Source organism: Chiloscyllium punctatum, chromosome 3 (assembly GCF_047496795.1).
Source record: "Chiloscyllium punctatum isolate Juve2018m chromosome 3, sChiPun1.3, whole genome shotgun sequence".
Taxonomy (NCBI): domain Eukaryota; kingdom Metazoa; phylum Chordata; class Chondrichthyes; order Orectolobiformes; family Hemiscylliidae; genus Chiloscyllium; species Chiloscyllium punctatum.
This window is the reverse complement of record NC_092741.1, coordinates 9,891,218-9,913,941: the sequence shown is the minus strand read 5'-3', so window position 1 is coordinate 9,913,941 and position 22,724 is coordinate 9,891,218. Positions and strand designations below refer to the sequence as shown.

General features: G+C 55.6%; 1 protein-coding gene across 1 annotated transcript in view; it reads left to right on the top strand.

The window, feature by feature from the left end:
* The window catches only part of LOC140453925 (dynein axonemal heavy chain 6-like), a 754,975-nt gene that overhangs the window by 588,331 nt on the left and 143,920 nt on the right, over positions 1–22,724 (top strand). Inside the window, exons 36-39 of the mRNA XM_072548780.1 lie at positions 12,347–12,562; positions 16,447–16,677; positions 17,528–17,649; positions 17,853–18,097. Of these exons, the coding sequence (XP_072404881.1) occupies positions 12,347–12,562; positions 16,447–16,677; positions 17,528–17,649; positions 17,853–18,097 (814 nt within the window). The remainder of the gene's footprint in view (positions 1–12,346; positions 12,563–16,446; positions 16,678–17,527; positions 17,650–17,852; positions 18,098–22,724) is intronic.

Below are 22,724 nucleotides of genomic sequence, written 5' to 3'. Positions count from 1 at the left end.
AGGGAGGGAGAGAGAGACTGGTACAGACAGGAGGGAGAGAGAGACTGGTACAGACAGGAGGGAGAGACTGGTACAGACAGGGAGAGAGAGAGACTGGTACAGACAAGGAGAGAGAGAGAGAGACTGGTACAGACAGGAGGGAGAGACTGGTACAGACAGGGAGAGAGAGACTGGTACAGACAGGGAGAGAGAGACTGGTACAGACAGGGAGGGAGAGAGAGACTGGTACAGACAGGGAGAGAGAGAGAGACTGGTACAGACAGGGAGAGAGAGAGAGAGAGACTGGTACAGACAGGGAGAGAGAGAGAGAGACTGGTACAGACAGGAGGGAGAGAGAGACTGGTACAGACAGGGAGAGAGAGACTGGTACAGACAGGGAGGGAGGGAGACTGGTACAGACAGGGAGAGAGAGAGAGAGACTGGTACAGACAGGTGGGAGAGAGAGACTGGTACAGACAGGAGGGAGAGACTGGTACAGACAGGGAGAGAGAGACTGGTACAGACAGGGAGAGAGAGACTGGTACAGAGAGGGAGAGAGAGGGAGACTGGTACAGAGAGGGAGAGAGAGAGAGACTGGTACAGACAGGGAGAGAGAGACTGGTACAGAGAGGGAGAGAGAGAGAGACAGGTACAGACAGGGAGAGGGAGACTGGTACAGACAGGGAGCGAGAGAGTGACTGGTACAGACAGGGAGAGAGAGAGAGACTGGTACAGACAGGGAGAGAGAGAGAGAGACTGGTACAGACAGGGGGGAGAGACTGGTAATGACAGGGAGAAAGAGACTGGTACAGACAGGGAGAGAGAGAGAGAGACTGGTACAGACAGGGAGAGAGAGAGAGACTGGTACAGACAGGAGAGAGAGACTGGTACAGACAGGGAGAGAGAGACTGGTACAGACAGGGAGAGAGAGAGAGAGAGACTGGTACAGACAGGAGGGAGAGAGAGACTGGTACAGACAGGAGAGAGAGACTGGTACAGACAGGGAGAGAGAGACTGGTACAGACAGGGAGAGAGAGACTGGTACAGACAGGGAGAGAGAGAGACTGGTCCAGACAGGGAAGAGAGAGAGAGAGACTGGTACAGACAGGAGGGAGAGAGAGACTGGTACAGACAGGAGGGAGTGACTGGGACAGACAGGGAGAGAGAGACTGGTACAGACAGGGAGAGAGAGAGACTGGTACAGACAGGGAGAGAGTGACGAGTACAGACAGGGAGAGAGAGAGAGACTGGTACAGACAGGGTGAGAGAGAGAGACTGGTACAGACAGGGAGAGAGAGACTGGTACAGACAGGGAGGGAGAGAGACTGGTACAGACAGGGAGAGAGAGAGAGAGACTAGTACAGACAGGAGGGAGAGAGAGACTGGTACAGACAGGAGGGAGAGACTGGTCCAGACAGGGAGAGAGAGACTGGTACAGACAGGGAGAGAGAGAGACTGGTACAGACAGGGAGAGAGAGAGACTGGTACAGACAGGGAGAGAGAGACGAGTTCAGACAGGGAGAGAGAGAGAGACTGGTACAGACAGGGAGGGAGAGAGAGACTGGTACAGACAGGGAGAGAGAGAGAGACTGGTACAGACAGGAGGGAGAGACTGGTACAGACAGGGAGAAAGAGACTGGTACAGACAGGGAGAGAGAGAGACTGGTACAGACAGGGAGAAAGAGACTGGTAGAGACAGGGAGAGAGAGAGAGACTGGTACAGACAGGGAGAGAGAGAGAGACTGGTACAGACAGGAGGGAGAGACTGGTACAGACAGGGAGAGAGAGACTGGTACAGACAGGGAGAGAGAGACTGGTACAGACAGGGAGGGAGAGAGAGACTGGTACAGACAGGAGGGAGAGAGAGACTGGTACAGACAGGAGGGAGAGACTGGTACAGACAGGGAGAGAGAGAGACTGGTACAGACAAGGAGAGAGAGAGAGAGACTGGTACAGACAGGAGGGAGAGACTGGTACAGACAGGGAGAGAGAGACTGGTACAGACAGGGAGAGAGAGACTGGTACAGACAGGGAGGGAGAGAGAGACTGGTACAGACAGGGAGAGAGAGAGAGACTGGTACAGACAGGGAGAGAGAGAGAGAGAGACTGGTACAGACAGGGAGAGAGAGAGAGAGACTGGTACAGACAGGAGGGAGAGAGAGACTGGTACAGACAGGGAGAGAGAGACTGGTACAGACAGGGAGGGAGGGAGACTGGTACAGACAGGGAGAGAGAGAGAGAGACTGGTACAGACAGGAGGGAGAGAGAGACTGGTACAGACAGGAGGGAGAGACTGGTACAGACAGGGAGAGAGAGACTGGTACAGACAGGGAGAGAGAGACTGGTACAGAGAGGGAGAGAGAGGGAGACTGGTACAGAGAGGGAGAGAGAGAGAGACTGGTACAGACAGGGAGAGAGAGACTGGTACAGAGAGGGAGAGAGAGAGAGACAGGTACAGACAGGGAGAGGGAGACTGGTACAGACAGGGAGCGAGAGAGTGACTGGTACAGACAGGGAGAGAGAGAGAGACTGGTACAGACAGGGAGAGAGAGAGAGAGACTGGTACAGACAGGGGGGAGAGACTGGTACTGACAGGGAGAAAGAGACTGGTACAGACAGGGAGAGAGAGAGAGAGACTGGTACAGACAGGGAGAGAGAGAGAGACTGGTACAGACAGGAGAGAGAGACTGGTACAGACAGGGAGAGAGAGACTGGTACAGACAGGGAGAGAGAGAGAGAGAGACTGGTACAGACAGGAGGGAGAGAGAGACTGGTACAGACAGGAGAGAGAGACTGGTACAGACAGGGAGAGAGAGACTGGTACAGACAGGGAGAGAGAGACTGGTACAGACAGGGAGAGAGAGAGACTGGTCCAGACAGGGAGAGAGAGAGAGAGAGACTGGTACAGACAGGAGGGAGAGAGAGACTGGTACAGACAGGAGGGAGTGACTGGGACAGACAGGGAGAGAGAGACTGGTACAGACAGGGAGAGAGAGAGACTGGTACAGACAGGGAGAGAGTGACGAGTACAGACAGGGAGAGAGAGAGAGACTGGTACAGACAGGGTGAGAGAGAGAGACTGGTACAGACAGGGAGAGAGAGACTGGTACAGACAGGGAGGGAGAGAGACTGGTACAGACAGGGAGAGAGAGAGAGAGACTAGTACAGACAGGAGGGAGAGAGAGACTGGTACAGACAGGAGGGAGAGACTGGTCCAGACAGGGAGAGAGAGACTGGTACAGACAGGGAGAGAGAGAGACTGGTACAGACAGGGAGAGAGAGAGACTGGTACAGACAGGGAGAGAGAGACGAGTTCAGACAGGGAGAGAGAGAGAGACTGGTACAGACAGGAGGGAGAGAGAGACTGGTACAGACAGGAGGGAGAGACTGGTACAGACAGGGAGAGAGAGACTGGTACAGACAGGGAGAGAGAGCGAGAGAGACTGGTACAGACAGGGAGAGAGATGCTCGTACAGACAGGGAGAGAGAGAGACTGGTACAGACAGGGAGAGAGAGAGAGAGACTGGTACAGACAGGGAGAGAGAGAGAGACTGGTACAGACAGGGAGAGAGAGACTGGTACAGACAGGGAGGGAGGGAGACTGGTACAGACAGGGAGAGAGAGAGAGAGAGACTGGTACAGACAGGAGGGAGAGAGAGACTGGTACAGACAGGGAGAGAGAGAGACTGGTACAGACAGGGAGAGAGAGACTGGTACAGACAGGGAGAGAGAGACTGGTACAGACAGGGAGAGAGAGAGACTGGTACAGACAGGGAGAGAGAGACTGGTACAGACAGGGAGAGAGAGAGACTGGTACAGACAGGGAGAGAGAGACTGGTACAGAGAGGGAGAGAGAGAGAGACTGGTACAGACAGGGAGAGAGAGAGAGACTGGTACAGACAGGAGGGAGAGAGAGACTGGTACAGACAGGGAGAGAGAGACTGGTACAGAGAGGGAGAGAGAGAGAGACTGGTACAGACAGGGAGAGAGAGACTGGTACAGAGAGGGAGAGAGAGAGAGACTGGTACAGACAGGGAGAGAGAGACTGGTACAGACAGGGAGAGAGAGACTGGTACAGACAGGGAGCGAGAGAGTGACTGGTACAGACAGGGAGAGAGAGAGACTGGTACAGACAGGAGGGAGAGACTGGTACAGACAGGGAGAAAGAGACTGGTACAGACAGGGAGAGAGAGAGAGACTGGTACAGACAGGGAGAGAGAGAGAGAGACTGGTACAGACAGGAGGGAGAGACTGGTACAGACAGAGAGAAAGAGACTGGTACAGACAGGGAGAGAGAGAGAGAGAGAGACTGGTACAGACAGGGAGAGAGAGAGAGACTGGTACAGACAGGAGGGAGAGAGAGACTGGTACAGACAGGATGGAGAGACTGGTACAGACAGGGAGAGAGAGAGACTGGTCCAGACAGGGGGAGAGAGAGAGAGAGACTGGTACAGACAGGAGGGAGAGAGAGACTGGTACAGACAGGAGGGAGAGACTGGTCCAGACAGGGAGAGAGAGACTGGTACAGACAGGGAGAGAGAGAGACTGGTACAGACAGGGAGAGAGAGAGACTGGTACAGACAGGGAGAGAGAGACGAGTTCAGACAGGGAGAGAAGAGAGACTGGTACAGACAGGAGGGAGAGAGAGACTGGTACAGACAGGAGGGAGAGACTGGTACAGACAGGGAGAGAGAGACTGGTACAGACAGGGAGAGAGAGCGAGAGAGACTGGTACAGACAGGGAGAGAGATGCTCGTACAGACAGGGAGAGAGAGAGATTTGGTACAGACAGGGAGAGAGAGAGAGAGACTGGTACAGACAGGGAGAGAGAGAGAGACTGGTACAGACAGGGAGAGAGAGACTGGTACAGACAGGGAGGGAGGGAGACTGGTACAGACAGGGAGAGAGAGAGAGAGAGACTGGTACAGACAGGAGGGAGAGAGAGACTGGTACAGACAGGAGGGAGAGACTGGTACAGACAGGGAGAGAGAGACTGGTACAGACAGGGAGAGAGAGACTGGTACAGACAGGGAGAGAGAGAGACTGGTACAGACAGGGAGAGAGAGACTGGTACAGACAGGGAGAGAGAGAGACTGGTACAGACAGGGAGAGAGAGACTGGTACAGAGAGGGAGAGAGAGAGAGACTGGTACAGACAGGGAGAGAGAGAGAGACTGGTACAGACAGGAGGGAGAGAGAGACTGGTACAGACAGGGAGAGAGAGACTGGTACAGAGAGGGAGAGAGAGAGAGACTGGTACAGACAGGGATAGAGAGACTGGTACAGAGAGGGAGAGAGAGAGAGACTGGTACAGACAGGGAGAGAGAGACTGGTACAGACAGGGAGCGAGAGAGTGACTGGTACAGACAGGGAGAGAGAGAGACTGGTACAGACAGGAGGGAGAGACTGGTACAGACAGGGAGAAAGAGACTGGTACAGACAGGGAGAGAGAGAGAGACTGGTACAGACAGGGAGAGAGAGAGAGACTGGTACAGACAGGAGGGAGAGACTGGTACAGACAGAGAGAAAGAGACTGGTACAGACAGGGAGAGAGAGAGAGAGAGACTGGTACAGACAGGGAGAGAGAGAGAGACTGGTACAGACAGGAGGGAGAGAGAGACTGGTACAGACAGGATGGAGAGACTGGTACAGACAGGGAGAGAGAGAGACTGGTCCAGACAGGGGGAGAGAGAGTGAGAGACTGTACAGACAGGAGGGAGAGAGAGACTGGTACAGACAGGAGGGAGTGACTGGTACAGACAGGGAGAGAGAGACTGGTACAGACAGGGAGAGAGAGAGACTGGTACAGACAGGGAGAGAGTGACGAGTACAGACAGGGAGAGAGAGAGAGAGAGAGACTGGTACAGACAGGGAGAGAGAGAGAGACTGGTACAGACAGGAGGGAGAGAGAGACTGGTACAGACAGGGAGAGAGAGACTGGTACAGAGAGGGAGAGAGAGAGAGACTGGTACAGACAGGGAGAGAGAGACTGGTACAGAGAGGGAGAGAGAGAGAGACTGGTACAGACAGGGAGAGAGAGACTGGTACAGACAGGGAGAGAGAGACTGGTACAGACAGGGAGCGAGAGAGTGACTGGTACAGACAGGGAGAGAGAGAGACTGGTACAGACAGGAGGGAGAGACTGGTACAGACAGGGAGAAAGAGACTGGTACAGACAGGGAGAGAGAGAGAGACTGGTACAGACAGGGAGAGAGAGAGAGACTGGTACAGACAGGAGGGAGAGACTGGTACAGACAGAGAGAAAGAGACTGGTACAGACAGGGAGAGAGAGAGAGAGAGAGACTGGTACAGACAGGGAGAGAGAGAGAGACTGGTACAGACAGGAGGGAGAGAGAGACTGGTACAGCCAGGATGGAGAGACTGGTACAGACAGGGAGAGAGAGAGACTGGTCCAGACAGGGGGAGAGAGAGAGAGAGACTGGTACAGACAGGAGGGAGAGAGAGACTGGTACAGACAGGAGGGAGTGACTGGTACAGACAGGGAGAGAGAGACTGGTACAGACAGGGAGAGAGAGAGACTGGTACAGACAGGGAGAGAGTGACGAGTACAGACAGGGAGAGAGAGAGAGACTGGTACAGACAGGGAGAGAGAGAGAGACTGGTACAGACAGGGAGAGAGAGACTGGTACAGACAGGGAGGGAGAGAGACTGGTACAGACAGGGAGAGAGAGAGAGAGACTAGTACAGACAGGGAGAGAGAGAGAGACTGGTACAGACAGGAGGGAGAGAGAGACTGGTACAGACAGGAGGGAGAGACTGGTACAGACAGGTAGAGAGAGACTGGTACAGACAGGGAGAGAGAGTGATAGGGACTGGTACAGACAGGGAGAGAGATGCTCGTACAGACAGGGAGAGAGTGAGACTGGTACAGACAGGGAGAGAGAGAGAGAGACTGGTACAGACAGGAGGGAGAGAGAGACTGGTACAGACAGGAGGGAGAGACTGGTACAGACAGGGAGAGAGAGACTGGTACAGACAGGGAGAGAGAGAGACTGGTACAGACAGGGAGAGAGAGACGAGTACAGACAGGGAGAGAGAGAGAGACTGGTACAGACAGGAGGGAGAGAGAGACTGGTACAGACAGGAGGGAGAGACTGGTACAGACAGGAGGGAGAGACTGGTACAGACAGGGAGAGAGAGACTGGTACAGACAGGGAGAGAGAGCGAGAGAGACTGGTACAGACAGGGAGAGAGAGACTGGTACAGACAGGGAGAGAGAGAGACTGGTAGAGACAGGGAGAGAGAGACTGGTACAGACAGGGAGAGAGAGACTGGTACAGACAGGGAGAGAGAGAGAGACTGATACAGACAGGGAGAGAGATGCTCGTACAGACAGGGAGAGAGGGAGAGACTGGTACAGACAGGGAGAGAGAGAGAGACTGGTACAGACAGGGAGAGAGAGAGAGAGACTGGTACAGACGGGGAGGGAGAGAGAGACTGGTACAGACAGGGAGGGAGAGAGAGACTGGTACAGACAGGGAGAGAGAGAGAGACTGGTACAGACAGGAGGGAGAGACTGGTACAGACAGGGATAGAGAGACTGGTACAGACAGGGAGAGAGAGACTGGTACAGACAGGGAGAGAGAGAGACTGGTACAGACAGGGAGAGAGAGAGAGACTGGTACAGACAGGAGGGAGAGACTGGTACAGACAGGGAGAGAAAGACTGGTACAGACAGGGAGAGAGAGACTGGTACAGACAGGAGGGAGAGACTGGTACAGACAGGGAGAGAGAGACTGGTACAGACAGGGAGAGAGAGACTGGTACAGACAGGGAGGGAGAGAGAGACTGGTACAGACAGGGAGAGAGATGCTCGTATAGACAGGGAGAGAGAGAGAGAGAGAGACTGGTACAGACAGGGAGAGAGAGAGAGAGACTGGTACAGACAGGAGGGAGAGAGAGACTGGTACAGACAGGAGGGAGAGACTGGTACAGACAGGGAGAGAGAGACTGGTACAGACAGGGAGAGAGAGACTGGTACAGACAGGGAGAGAGAGAGAGACTGGTACAGACAGGGAGAGAGAGACTGGTACAGACAGGGAGAGAGAGAGAGACTGGTACAGACAGGGAGAGAGAGAGAGAGACTGGTACAGACAGGAGGGAGAGAGAGACTGGTACAGACAGGAGGGAGTGACTGGTACAGACAGGGAGAGAGAGAGAGACTGGTACAGACAGGGAGAGAGAGACTGGTACAGACAGGGAGAGAGAGAGAGACTGGTACAGACAGGGAGAGAGAGACTGGTACAGAGAGGGAGAGAGAGAGAGACTGGTACAGACAGGGAGAGAGAGACTGGTACAGACAGGGAGGGAGGGAGACTGGTACAGACAGGGAGAGAGAGAGAGAGACTGGTACAGACAGGAGGGAGAGAGAGACTGGTACAGACAGGAGGGAGAGACTGGTACAGACAGGGAGAGAGAGACTGGTACAGACAGGGAGAGAGAGAGAGACTGGTACAGACAGGGAGAGAGAGACTGGTACAGACAGGGAGAGAGAGAGAGACTGGTACAGACAGGGAGAGAGAGACTGGTACAGACAGGGAGGGAGGGAGACTGGTACAGACAGGGAGAGAGAGAGAGAGACTGGTACAGACAGGAGGGAGAGAGAGACTGGTACAGACAGGAGGGAGAGACTGGTACAGACAGGGAGAGAGAGACTGGTACAGACAGGGAGAGAGAGAGACTGGTACAGACAGGGAGAGAGAGACTGGTACAGACAGGGAGAGAGAGAGACTGGTACAGACAGGGAGAGAGAGACTGGTACAGACAGGGAGAGAGAGAGAGACTGGTACAGACAGGGAGAGAGAGAGAGACTGGTACAGACAGGGAGAGAGAGACTGGTACAGACAGGGAGAGAGAGACTGGTACAGAGAGGGAGAGAGAGAGAGACTGGTACAGACAGGGAGAGAGAGACTGGTACAGACAGGGAGCGAGAGAGTGACTGGTACAGACAGGGAGAGAGAGAGAGAGACTGGTACAGACAGGGAGAGAGAGAGAGACTGGTACAGACAGGAGGGAGAGAGAGACTGGTCCAGACAGGGAGAGAGAGAGAGACTGGTACAGACAGGAGGGAGAGAGAGACTGGTACAGACAGGAGGGAGTGACTGGTACAGACAGGGAGAGAGAGACTGGTACAGACAGGGAGAGAGAGAGACTGGTACAGACAGGGAGAGAGAGAGACTGGTACAGACAGGGAGAGAGTGACGAGTACAGACAGGGAGAGAGAGAGAGACTGGTACAGACAGGGAGAGAGACAGAGAGACTAGTACAGACAGGAGGGAGAGAGAGACTGGTACAGACAGGAGGGAGAGACTGTTACAGACAGGGAGAGAGAGACTGGTACAGACAGGGAGAGAGAGACTGGTACAGACAGGGAGAGAGAGAGAGAGACTAGTACAGACAGGAGGGAGAGAGAGACTGGTACAGACAGGAGGGAGAGACTGGTACAGACAGGGAGAGAGAGAGACTGGTACAGACAGGGAGAGAGAGAGACGAGTACAGACAGGGAGAGAGAGAGAGACTGGTACAGACAGGAGGGAGAGAGAGACTGGTACAGACAGGAGGGAGAGACTGGTACAGACAGGGAGAGAGAGACTGGTACAGACAGGGAGAGAGAGACTGGTACAGACAGGGAGAGAGAGAGAGACTGGTACAGACAGGGAGAGAGAGAGAGACTGGTACAGACAGGGAGAGAGAGCGAGAGAGACTGGTACAGACAGGGAGAGAGATGCTCGTACAGACAGGGAGAGAGAGAGACTGGTACAGACAGGGAGAGAGAGAGAGAGACTGGTACAGACAGGGAGAGAGAGAGAGACTGGTACAGACAGGAGGGAGAGAGAGACTGGTACAGACAGGGAGAGAGAGACTGGTACAGACAGGGAGAGAGGGAGAGACTGGTACAGACAGGAGGGAGAGAGAGACTGGTACAGACAGGAGGGAGAGAGAGACTGGTACAGACAGGGAGAGAGAGACTGGTACAGACAGGGAGAGAGAGAGACTGGTACAGACAGGGAGAGAGAGACGAGTACAGAGAGGGAGAGAGAGAGAGACTGGTACAGACAGGGAGAGAGAGAGAGACTGGTACAGACAGGAGGGAGAGACTGGTACGGACAGGAGGGAGAGACTGGTACAGACAGGGAGAGAGAGACTGGTACAGACAGGGAGAGAGAGACTGGTACAGAGAGGGAGAGAGAGAGAGAGACTGGTACAGATAGGGAGAGAGAGACTGGTACAGACAGGAGGGAGAGAGAGACTGGTACAGACAGGGAGAGAGAGACTGGTACAGACAGGGAGAGAGAGAGACTGGTACAGACAGGGAGAGAGAGACGAGTACAGACAGGGAGAGAGAGAGAGACTGGTACAGACAGGGAGAGAGAGAGACTGGTACAGACAGGAGGGAGAGAGAGACTGGTACAGACAGGAGGGAGAGAGAGACTGGTACAGACAGGGAGAGAGAGAGAGAGACTGGTACAGAGAGGGAGAGAGAGAGAGAGACTGGTACAGACAGGGAGAGAGAGACTGGTACAGACAGGGAGAGAGAGAGACTGGTACAGACAGGGAGAGAGAGACTGGTACAGTCAGGGAGAGAGAGAGACTGTTACAGACAGGGAGATAGAGAGAGACTCGTACAGACAGGGAGAGAGAGAGAGACTGGTACAGACAGGGAGAGAGAGACTGGTACAGAGAGGGAGAGAGAGACTGGTACAGAGAGGGAGAGAGAGAGAGACTGGGACAGACAGGGAGAGAGAGACTGGTACAGACAGGGAGCGAGAGAGAGACTGGGACAGACAGGGAGAGAGAGACTGGTACAGACAGGGAGGGAGAGACTGGTACAGACAGGGAGAAAGAGACTGGTACAGACAGGGAGAGAGAGAGACTGGTACAGACAGGGAGGGAGAGAGAGACTGGTACAGACAGGAGGGAGAGACTCGTACAGACAGGAGGGAGAGACTGGTACAGACAGGGAGAGAGAGAGACTGGTACAGACAGGGAGAGAGAGAGAGACTGGTACAGACAGGAGGGAGAGAGAGACTGGTACAGACAGGAGGGAGAGACTGGTACAGACAGGGAGAGAGAGAGAGACTGGTACAGACAGGAGGGAGAGAGAGACTGGTACAGACAGGGAGAGAGAGAGACTGGTACAGACAGGGAGAGAGAGACTGGTACAGACAGGGAGAGAGAGAGAGAGACTGGTACAGACAGGGAGGGAGAGAGACTGGTACAGACAGGGAGAGAGAGAGAGAGACTGGTACAGACAGGGAGAGAGAGAGAGACTGGTACAGACAGGAGGGAGAGAGAGACTGGTACAGACAGGAGGGAGAGACTGGTACAGACAGGGAGAGAGAGAGACTGGTACAGACAGGAGGGAGAGAGAGACTGGTACAGACAGGAGGGAGAGACTGGTACAGACAGGGAGAGAGAGACTGGTACAGACAGGGAGAGAGAGCGAGAGCGACTGGTACAGACAGGGAGAGAGATGCTCGTACAGACAGGGAGAGAGAGAGAGAGACTGATACAGAGAGAGTGAGACTTAGACAGGTACAGAGTGAGACAGGTACAGAGTGAGAGAGACTGGTGCAGCGGGGGTTTGAGAAAGAGAGAGAGAGAGAGAGACAGAGACTGGTATAGAGAGAAGGAGAGGGAGAGACTTGTACAGAGAGAGAGAGAATGAGACTGGTACAGAGAGAGAGACAGACTGGTGCAAAGGGGGTGTGAGGGAGAGAGAGAGAGAGAGAGAGAGAGAGAGAGAAAGAGAGAGAGAATGAGACTGGTACAGAAAGACAGAGTGCGATAGACTTATACAGAGAGAGAGAGAGAGATATACACACATAGACTAGTACAGAGAGAGACAGTGAGACAGAGACTGAGGCCAATACAGAGTGGGAGGGAGAGTGGAACATAGGAATTAGGAACGAGAGTGGGCAATTGAGGCCTTTGAGCCCACTCTGCTGTTTAACATGATCATGGTTAATCATATCCTGATTTCAACTCCACTTTCTTCCTGCTCCCCCTATCCCTCTATCCTGCTTTTCATCAGAAACATATGGAATTGTTTCTTGAATCTGTTGATTGATTCTGCCGCCACTGCACTCTGGGGCAGTGGGCTCCACAGATTCACAACCCTCAGGAGAGAAGTTGTTTCTCTTCATCTCAGTTTTGAACTGAGCTCCTCTCACTCTATATCGATGACCTCTTGTCCTAGCCTGTCCCACACCAGTTCACCATCCACCTTATAGATCCTCTTTCGTGTTTTATATCCCTCCGTCATTCTCCCGAACTCCAGTAACACACTACGTCTCTCTGACTGTTTGTGGGGATTAAGCAGGATTAATCGGATCTTGTCCTTACAGGACCGTTGGAAGGAATGTCTTGATGCGTTAGATGGCTATTATCAGGGAATTGTGGGAGACACCCTTCTCTCTGCTGCAAGCATCACCTACTACGGTCCATTCACCGCACACTACAGGAAGAAACTGATGGAGGAATGGATAACATTCCTGACTGAGAATCAAATCCCAATGTCACCTGACTATTCCCTCATCCCAGCAACTACAGAAAAAAATGAGGTAAACACTAGCAAGAGAAGCCCAATGGACTCAGTTCCATGAGGAGACATGTTTGATGCACCCTCGTGGGTCGAAGGGCATGTTCCGGTGCTGTACGATGTTGTTAACACTGTCTCAGCCTGACATATAAATCCTTCCCTTCATCAGAGCAGTCAATGAGTGAGCACCTGGGGAAGATAATCAGGAACAATAACAGGGAGATTCCGAAACTGAGGAAGAGTGGGGGCTATCAGGAGAGTTGGGATTCTGTGGGAAATATTGGGAGAGAGAATAAGAGGTCAGAGAGCAGTCAAAGACACAGTGGAATCCTGGTTTACAGTTGACTCAGTTAACGTACAGTTATTTACAATTTACAGCAATGACTAGGATGAGGAAAGTGAATGTATTATCGCTCAGTTTGCAACAACTCCAAAATACAACAGCAAGTGCTAAGGGTGACCCAGAGTCTGCAGAGGGACATAGACAGGGTAAGGGTGACCCAGAGTCTGCAGAGGGGTATAGACAGGATAAGGGAGACCCAGAGTCTGCAGAGGGGTATAGACAGGGTAAGGGTGACCCAGAGTCTGCAGAGGGACATAGACAGGGTAAGGGTGACCCAGAGTCTGTAGAGGGGTATAGACAGGATAAGGGTGACCCAGAGTCTGCAGAGGGGTATAGACAGGGTAAGGGTGACCCAGAGTCTGCAGAGGGACATAGAAAGGGTAAGGGTGACCCAGAGTCTGCAGAGGGGTACAGACAGGGTAAGGGTGACCCAGAGTCTGCAGAGGGACATAGACGGGGTAAGGGTGACCCAGAGTCTGCAGAGGGATATAGACAGGGTAAGGGTGACCCAGAGTCTGCAGAGGGATATAGACAGGGTAAGGGTGACCCAGAGTCTGCAGAGGGATATAGACAGGGTAAGGGTGACCCAGAGTCTGCCGAGGGGTACAGACAGGGTAAGGGTGACCTAGAGTCGGCAGAGGGGTACAGACAGGGTAAGGGTGACCCAGAGTCTGCAGAGGGATATAGACAGGGTAAGGGTGACCCAGAGTCTGCAGAGGGATATAGACAGGGTAAGGGTGACCCAGAGTCTGCAGAGGGGTACAGACAGGGTAAGGGTGACCTAGAGTCGGCAGAGGGGTACAGATAGGGTAAGGGTGATCCAGAGTCTGCAGAGGGGTACAGACAGGGTAAGGGTGACCCAGAGTCTGCAGAGGGACATAGACAGGGTAAGGGTGACCCAGAGTCTACAGAGGGGTATAGACAGGATAAGGGTGACCCAGAGTCTGCAGAGGGGTACAGACAGGGTAAGGGTGACCCAGAGTCGGCAGAGGGGTACAGACAGGGTAAGGGCGACCCAGAGTCGGCAGAGGGGTACAGACAGGGTAAGGGTGACCCAGAGTCGGCAGAGGGGTACAGACAGGGTAAGGGTGACCCAGAGTCGGCAGAGGGGTACAGACAGGGTAAGGGTGACCTAGAGTCGGCAGAGGGGTACAGACAGGGTAAGGGTGACCCAGAGTCTGCAGAGGGACATAGACGGGGTAAGGGTGACCCAGAGTCTGCAGAGGGGTACAGACAGGGTAAGGGTGACCCAGAGTCTGCAGAGGGGTACAGACAGGGTAAGGGTGACCCAGAGTCTGCAGAGGGGTACAGACAGGGTAAGGGTGACCCAGAGTCGGCAGAGGGGTACAGACAGGGTAAGGGTGACCCAGAGTCTGCAGAGGGACATACACAGGGTAAGGGTGACCCAGAGTCTGTAGAGCGACATAGACTGGGTAAGGGTGACCCAGAGTCTGCAGAGGGGTATAGACAGGGTAAGGGTGACCCAGAGTCTGCAGAGGGATACAGACAGGGTAAGGGTGACCCAGAGTCTGCAGAGGGGTACAGACAGGGTAATGGAGACCCAGAGTCTGCAGAGGGACATAGACAGGGTAAGGGTGACCCAGAGTCTACAGAGGGGTACAGACAGGGTAAGGGTGACCCAGAGTCTGCAGAGGGGTACAGACAGGGTAAGGGTGACCCAGAGTCTGCAGAGGGACATAGACAGGGTAAGGGTGACCCAGAGTCTGCAGAGGGGTATAGACAGGGTAAGGGTGACCCAGAGTCTGCAGAGGGACATAGACAGGGTAAGGGTGACCCAGAGTCTGCAGAGGGACATAGACAGGGTAAGGGTGACCCAGAGTCTGCAGAGGGACATAGACTGGGTAAGGGTGACCCAGAGTCTGCAGAGGGACATAGACAGGATAAGGGTGACCCAGAGTCTGCAGAGGGACATACACAGGGTAAGGGTGACCCAGAGTCTGCAGAGGGACATAGACAGGATAAGGGTGACCCAGAGTCTGCAGAGGGGTATAGACAGGGTAAGGGTGACCCAGAGTCTGCAGAGGGACATACACAGGGTAAGGGTGACCCAGAGTCTGCAGAGGGGTATAGACAGGGTAAGGGTGACCCAGAGTCTGCAGAGGGACATCGACAGGGTAAGGCTGACCCAGAGTCTGCAGAGGGATATAAATAGGGTAAGGGTGACCCAGAGTCTGCAGAGGGACATCGACAGGGTAAGGGTGACCCAGAGTCTGCAGAGGGACATAGACTGGGTAAGGGTGACCCAGAGTCTACAGAGGGACATAGACAGGGTAAGGGTGACCCAGAGTCTGCAGAGGGGTATAGGCAGGGTAAGGGTGACCCAGAGTCTGCAGAGGGACATAGACAGGGTATGGGTGACCCAGAGTCTGCAGAGGGACATAGACAGGGTAAGGGTGACCCAGAGTCTCCAAAGGGACATAGACTGGGTAAGGGTGACCCAGAGTCTACAGAGGGACATAGAAAGGGTAAGGGTGACCCAGAGTCTGCAGAGGGGTATAGGCAGGGTAAGGGTGACCCAGAGTCTGCAGAGGGACATAGACAGGTTAAGGGTGACCCAGAGTCTGCAGAGGGGTATAGGCAGGGTAAGGGTGACCCAGAGTCTGCAGAGGGACATAGACAGGGTAAGGGTGACCCAGAGTCTGCAGAGGGACAGAGACAGGGTAAGGGTGACCCAGAGTCTGCAAAGGGCTATTGAGCACACACTCACCCATGCATGCACGCATACGCAAATACACACACGCGCACACACAAATACACATGCGAACACACGCACGCACATGCAAATACACACGCACGCACACACAAATACACACGTGCGCACACATGCGGACACGCAAACACACGCCCGCACACACATGCACACACTAATACACCCGTGCGCGCACACACGCACACGCAAATACACACGCGCGCACACACACGCACACGCAAATACACACGCGCGCACACACAGACACGCAAACACACGCACGCACACGCAAATACACACGTGCACACACACACGCAAATACACACGTGCGCACACACACGGACACGCAAACAGACGCACGCACACGCAAACAGACGCACGCACACGCAAATGCACACGCGCGCACACACTCGCACACGCAAATACACACGCGCGCACATGGACGCACACGCAAATGCACACACTCGCACACACAAATACACATGCGCTCACACGCACAAATACACATGCACATGCAAATACACACACTCTCATGCATGCACGCGCGACGTACACACACACGCACTCCCGTTTATATACACCCCACACACACTAGTGCAGAGTTGATGGGCTGAAAGGCCTGTTTCTGTGACTCGAGATTGGGAAAGTGGAATAGAGTGAAAGGGATTTGGAGGAACAGAGTGGCAAAGTGCGGAGGGAGTGAGTGAGGAAGGGAGGGATACATAATTGGGACAAAAACCAAAAAACAAATCAAAGTATTTCGGAGTAAGTCTGTGATGGTTTTGAATTGTCTGGCTGTGTGTGCACACATATGTTCACAATGTTAAAGGAATGTGATGTATCCCTCTCTCAGGTTCGCATTTTACAGAATCAGGGTCTGCCAGCTGATAATTACTCCACCGAAAATGCTATCCTGGTGAAGATGAGCAACAACTGGCCGCTACTCATTGACCCACAGGGTCAGGCAAGGAGTTGGATCACAAAGATGGAAGGGCAGGAGCTGGTTATCCTCCTGGCAACAGACCCTGGGTATACCAAACTCCTGGAGAGTGCGATTCGCATGGGATACCCAGTCCTCCTACACGTGAGTATCGAGAAAGGAAGCTGCTGCTTAGGGGACACTGTAGAGGGAGCTTTACTCAGTGTCTGACCCCATACTGTCCCTGTCCTTGAGGGTTGGATGGGGAACAGTGTAGAGGGAGCTTTACTCAGTGTCTGACCCCGTGCTGTTCCTGTCCTGGTGGGTGTTTGATGGGGGAACAGTGTAGAGGAAGCTTTACTCTGTATCTAACCCTGTGCTGTCCCTGTCCTGGGATTGTTTGATGGGGACAGTGTAGAGGGAGCTTTACTCTGTATCTAACCCCGTGCTGTCCCTGTCCTGGGATTGTTTGATGGGGACAGTGTAGAGGGAGCTTTACTCTGTATCTAACCCCGTGCTGTCCCTGTCCTGGGATTGTTTGATGGGGACAGTGTAGAGGGAGCTTTACTCTGTATCTAACCCCGTGCTGTCCCTGCCCTGAGAGTGTTTGATGGGGGACGGTGTAGAGGGAGCTTTACTCAGTATCTGACCCCGTGGTGTCCCTGTCCTGGGGGGTGTTTGATGGGGACATTGTAGAGGGAGCTTTACTCTGTATCTAACCCCGTGCTGTCCCTGCCCTGAGAGTGTTTGATGGGGACAGTGTAGAGGGAGCTTTACTCTGTATCTAACCCCGTGCTGTCCCTGCCCTGAGAGGGTTTGATGGGGACAGTGTAGAGGGAGCTTTACTCTGTATCTAACCCTGTGCTGTCCTTATCCTTGGAGGATTTGATTGGGGCAGCGTAGGGTGAGTTTTACTCTGTATCTAATCTGTGGGTTGCCTCAACTGACCAGGATAAAGAAGCTGAGGAAAGATTGAAAGGGCAGGAATGAGTTGGATTTGTCTCCTTCCCTGCAGGAATTAACGGAGCAGATTGATCCAGGGCTGAGGCCAGTGTTAGTGCGAGAGATTTATTCCCGAGAGGGGCAGGACTACATCAGGATTGGAAACAAGGAAGTCGAATACAATTCCAACTTCAGGTAACACCAAACCCGGATTCAGAAAATCGGAACAGAAATTGCTGGAGAAACTCAGCAGCTATGGCAGCATCTGTGGAGAGAAAGCAGAGTTCATGTTTCGAGTCCAATCGCCTTTCTGCATGTTCTACAGCAGTTTCTGTCTGGATTTTGTTTGTATTTGAGTTTGAGTGAATGTGTTGATTGGTCTAACGCTGTCATCGCAGGTTGTACATGACCACCCGGATCTCCAACCCGAACTTTCTACCCGCTGTGTGTAACCTAGTGACCCTGATTAACTGCACGGTGACCTTCGAGGGTCTCCAGGAGCAACTTCTATCCCGCGTGGTGAAGCGACAGCACCCACAAGTGGAGGAACAGCTTGGACAACTGCTGCAGAGCATTGCCAACGACCTGGTCACCCTGCGCGATCTGGAGAATAAATCACTCTCCTTATTTCAGAAAAATGAGGGTAAGCCGAGCTGACTGCCAAGGGCAGGGGGGGGGGGGGGGCATCACTGACATGTTGTTGATGTACCCACGTGGCTGGATTGTTCATGCCCAGAGGTATCACTCCCAGTGGACTACATGATGGAAGGGCCTGTTTGGGACTTGCCCATCTGTGTGTGACTCTATCACTGCTAAATTGATCAATAGCTTCTAAGAATCACCAGGACTTTGACCGTGGCAGGAACCAAACTCAATTTGAAAAGGTTCCCTTCAGAATACGTTGTCAAGTCATTTCTTTGTCCGTCAGTTGAGCAGAGAGTCACAAAGCCATACCACGCAGACACAGACCCTTCAGTCTCACGAATCCACACCAGCCACATTCCCAAAGTAACCCAAGCCCAGCTGTCTGCACGGACCACATCATTCCAAACCATTCCTATTCAGGAACGTACCCACACGGCTGTAAATATTAAGAGTGAAGCAAAGCTAACAGGGTGACGGGAACGATAGCTGGGGACCATCCCAACCCAATGGCCAGGCAGCCGACAGACTCGCTCTGTTCAAGGTGAAAGATGTAAGTGTTAGGCAGGCTGGGAACGACCCTCCGACAGGGAAACCGTGGTGACAGATCCACCACCCATCTGGTGCATTCCCTCTCCCTCATTCCTGGTATATTTAGGATGTTGGCTGGAATTCTTCAGTAATCCAGTTGGATATTTCAGTTTATACCTCTCTCACACAATGTCATTAACCTTACTGTGCAGGACACGAGGCACTGCAGCTAAAAACAACCCCAAGACACAAGGCTGTCACCCTGACAGGGACCCTCACCCCCCAGGGGGTCACCCTGACAGGGTCCCTCACCCCCCAGGGGGTCACCCTGACAGGGTCCCTCACCCCCCAGGGGGTCACCCTGACAGGGTCCCTCACCCCCCAGGGGGTCACCCTGACAGGGTCCCTCACCCCCCAGGGGGTCACCCTGACAGGGTCCCCCCCTCACACCCCAGGGGGTCACCCTGACAGGGTCCCTCACCCCCCCAGGGGGGTCACCCTGACAGGGTCCCTCACTCACCCCCAGGGGGTCACCCTGACAGGGTCCCCCCCTCACACCCCCAGGGGGTCACCCTGACAGGGTCCCTCACCCCCCAGGGGGTCACCCTGATAGGGTCCCCTCACCCCCCAGGGGGTCACCCTGACAGGGTCCCCTCACCCCCCAGGGGGTCACCCTGACAGGGTCCCCCCCCTCACCCCCCCAGGGGGTCACCCTGACAGGGTCCCCCCTCTCACCCCCCAGGGGGTCCACCCTGACAGGGTCCCCCCCTCACCCCCCAGGGGGTCACCCTGACAGGGTCCCCCCCTCACCCCCCAGGGGGTCACCCTGACAGGGTCCCCCCCTCACCCCCCAGGGGGTCACCCTGACAGCGTCCCCCCTCACCCCCCAGGGGGTCACCCTGACAGGGTCCCCCCCTCACACCCCACGGGGTCACCCTGACAGGGTCCCTCACCCCCCCAGGGGGTCACCCTGACAGGGTCCCTCACTCACCCCCAGGGGGTCACCCTGACAGGGTCCCCCCTCACACCCCAGGGGGTCACCCTGACAGGGTCCCTCACTCCCCAGGGGGTCACCCTGACAGGGTCCCTCACCCCCCAGGGGGTCACCCTGACAGGGTCCCCTCACACCCCAGGGGGTCACCCTGACAGGGTCCCTCACCCCCCAGGGGGTCACCCTGACAGGGTCCCTCACACCCCAGGGGGTCACCCTGACAGGGTCCCCCCCTCACTCCCCAGGGGGTCACCCTGACAGGGTCCCCCTCTCACCCCCCAGGGGATCACCCTGAGAGGGTCCCTCACACCCCAGGGGATCACCCTGACAGGGTCCCTCACTCCCCAGGGGGTCACCCTGACAGGGTCCCTCACCCCCCCAGGGGGTCACCCTGACAGGGTCCCCCCCTCACACCCCAGGGGGTCACCCTGACAGGGTCCCTCACCCCCCCAGGGGGCCACCCTGACAGGGTCCCTCACACCCCAGGGGGTCACCCTGACAGGGTCCCTCACACCCCAGGGGGCCACCCTGACAGGGTCCCTCACTCCCCAGGGGGTCACCCTGACAGGGTCCCTCACCCCCCAGGGGGTCACCCTGACAGGGTCCCTCACACCCCAGGGGGTCACCCTGACAGGGTCCCTCACACCCCAGGGGGTCACCCTAACAGGGTCCCCCCTCACCCCAGGGGGTCACCCTGACAGGGTCCCTCACCCCCCCAGGGGGTCACCCTGACAGCGTCCCTCACCCCCCAGGGGGTCACCCTGACAGGGTCCCTCACCCCCCCCGGGGGTCACCCTGACAGGGTCCCCCCCTCACCCCCCCGGGGGTCACCCTGACAGGGTCCCCCCCTCACCCCCCAGGGGGTCACCCTGACAGGGTCCCTCACCCCCAAGGGGGTCACCCTGACAGGGTCCCCCCCCTCACCCCCCAGGGGGTCACCCTGACAGGGTCCCCCCCTCACCCCCCCAGGGGGTCACCCTGACAGGGTCCCTCACCCCCCAGGGGGTCACCCTGACAGGGTCCCCCCCCTCACCCCCCAGGGGGTCACCCTGACAGGGTCCCCCCTCACCCCCCAGGGGGGTCACCCCTGACAGGGTCCCCCCCCTCACCCCCCAGGGGGTCACCCTGACAGGGTCCCTCACCCCCCAGGGGGTCACCCTGACAGGGTCCCCCCCTCACCCCCCAGGGGGTCACCCTGACAGGGTCCCCCCCTCATCCCCCAGGGGGGTCACCCTGACAGGGTCCCTCACCCCCCAGGGGGTCACCCTGACAGGGTCCCCCCCTCACCCCCCAGGGGGTCACCCTGACAGGGTCCCCCCTCACCCCCCAGGGGGGTCACCCTGACAGGGTCCCTCACACCCCCAGGGGGTCACCCTGACAGGGTCCCCCCTCACCCCAGGGGGTCACCCTGACAGCGTCCCTCACCCCCCCAGGGGGTCACCCTGACAGGGTCCCTCACCCCCCAGGGGGTCACCCTGACAGGGTCCCCCCCAAACCCCAGGGGGTCACCCTGACAGGGTCCCTCACCCCCCAGGGGGGTCACCCTGACAGGGTCCCTCACACCCCAGGGGGTCACCCTGACAGAGTCCCTCACCCCCCAGGGGGTCACCCTGACAGGGTCCCCCCCAAACCCCAGGGGGTCACCCTGACAGGGTCCCCCCTAAACCCCAGGGGATCACCCTGACAGGGTCCCTCACCCCCCAGGGGATCACCCTGACAGGGTCCCTCCTGTCCTGGCATCTTCTCCTGCCACTACAGGATTTGCAAAACCTGCCCCCACAACCCCCCCCCCCCCCCCCCCCCCCCACCAACACCTCCGTCTAACGCCCCCCTAAAGGATCCTTCCACATCCATCAGAGATTTACCTGCCCTTCCACACACCCCCTCTACTGTATCCATTGCTTTGATGTGGTCTCCTCTACATTGGGGAGACAGGACACCTGCTTGCAGAATGTTTCAGAGAAGGACAAGGGGCAGCAGATACACGGGAACCCCACCCCCTGCAAGTTCCCCTCCGAGCCCCTCCCCATCCTGACTGGGAAATATCTCCTCGTTCCTTCAGTGTCACTGGGTCCGAATCCTGGAATTCCCTCCCTCAGGGACATTGTGGGTCTTCCCACAGCACAGGGACTGCAGTGGGTCAGGAAGGTAGCTCCCCCCACCCTCTCAAGGGGGCAACTAGGGACGGGGCAATAAATACTGGACCCAGCCAGTGATTCCAATGACCCATGAATAAACAAAAACAAGACACCAGGAGTCTGCAGAGGGTTGTATACACGTTGGGTGAGTGGGCAAAAAATTGGTAGGTGGAATATAATTTGAGGAAATGTGTGGCCATCAGACCATCAGAAATAGGAACAGGAGTAGGCCATTCGGCCCCTCCAGCCTGATCCATCACTCAGCTGGATCACTGCTGATCTGACATTCCGCAGATCTGCTTTCCTCTCCATTCCCCATAACCCTCGAATCCCTGACTGATTGAGAATCTATCGATCTCAGCCTTAAATAAACACAGGGACTCTGCCCTCACAGCTCTCTGGGGCAAGTTCCAAAGAGCCACATCCCCTCTGAGGGAAGAAATCCCTCCTTATCTCCATCTTAAATCAATGCCCCTTTATCCTGGGAGTGTGCCCTCGGGCCCTAGACCCTCCCATTAGGGGACCGTCCTGTCAGCATTGACCCCTGAAGAATCGAAGGGATGTGTTTCAGGTGAGGTCCCCTCTCGTTCCTCGACACTCCAGGGAGTAGACTCCCTGTGTGGGAGAAAGGGAGGATGGCAGATTCTGGAGAGTCAGAGTCAGAGTGTGGTGCTGGAAAAGCCCCAGGTCAGGCCTGACCTCCCAGGCTCTTTAACCTTTGCTCAGAAAACACTCCGACCATCCCAGTGACCCTCCCAGTGACCCTCCTCGAACTGCCTCCAAGGAAATGGTACCTTCCCTTCAATAAGGGACACAGCTGCTGACAGTGCTCCAGATGTGCTCTCCCCAGCTCCCTATACAGTTGCAGTAAGACTCCCCTACTCTTATACTCCAATCCCCTTGAAACAAGGCCCAACATTGCAGTAGCCCTTCCTGATTACCTGCTGTTCCTGGGAGCTAGCTTTCTG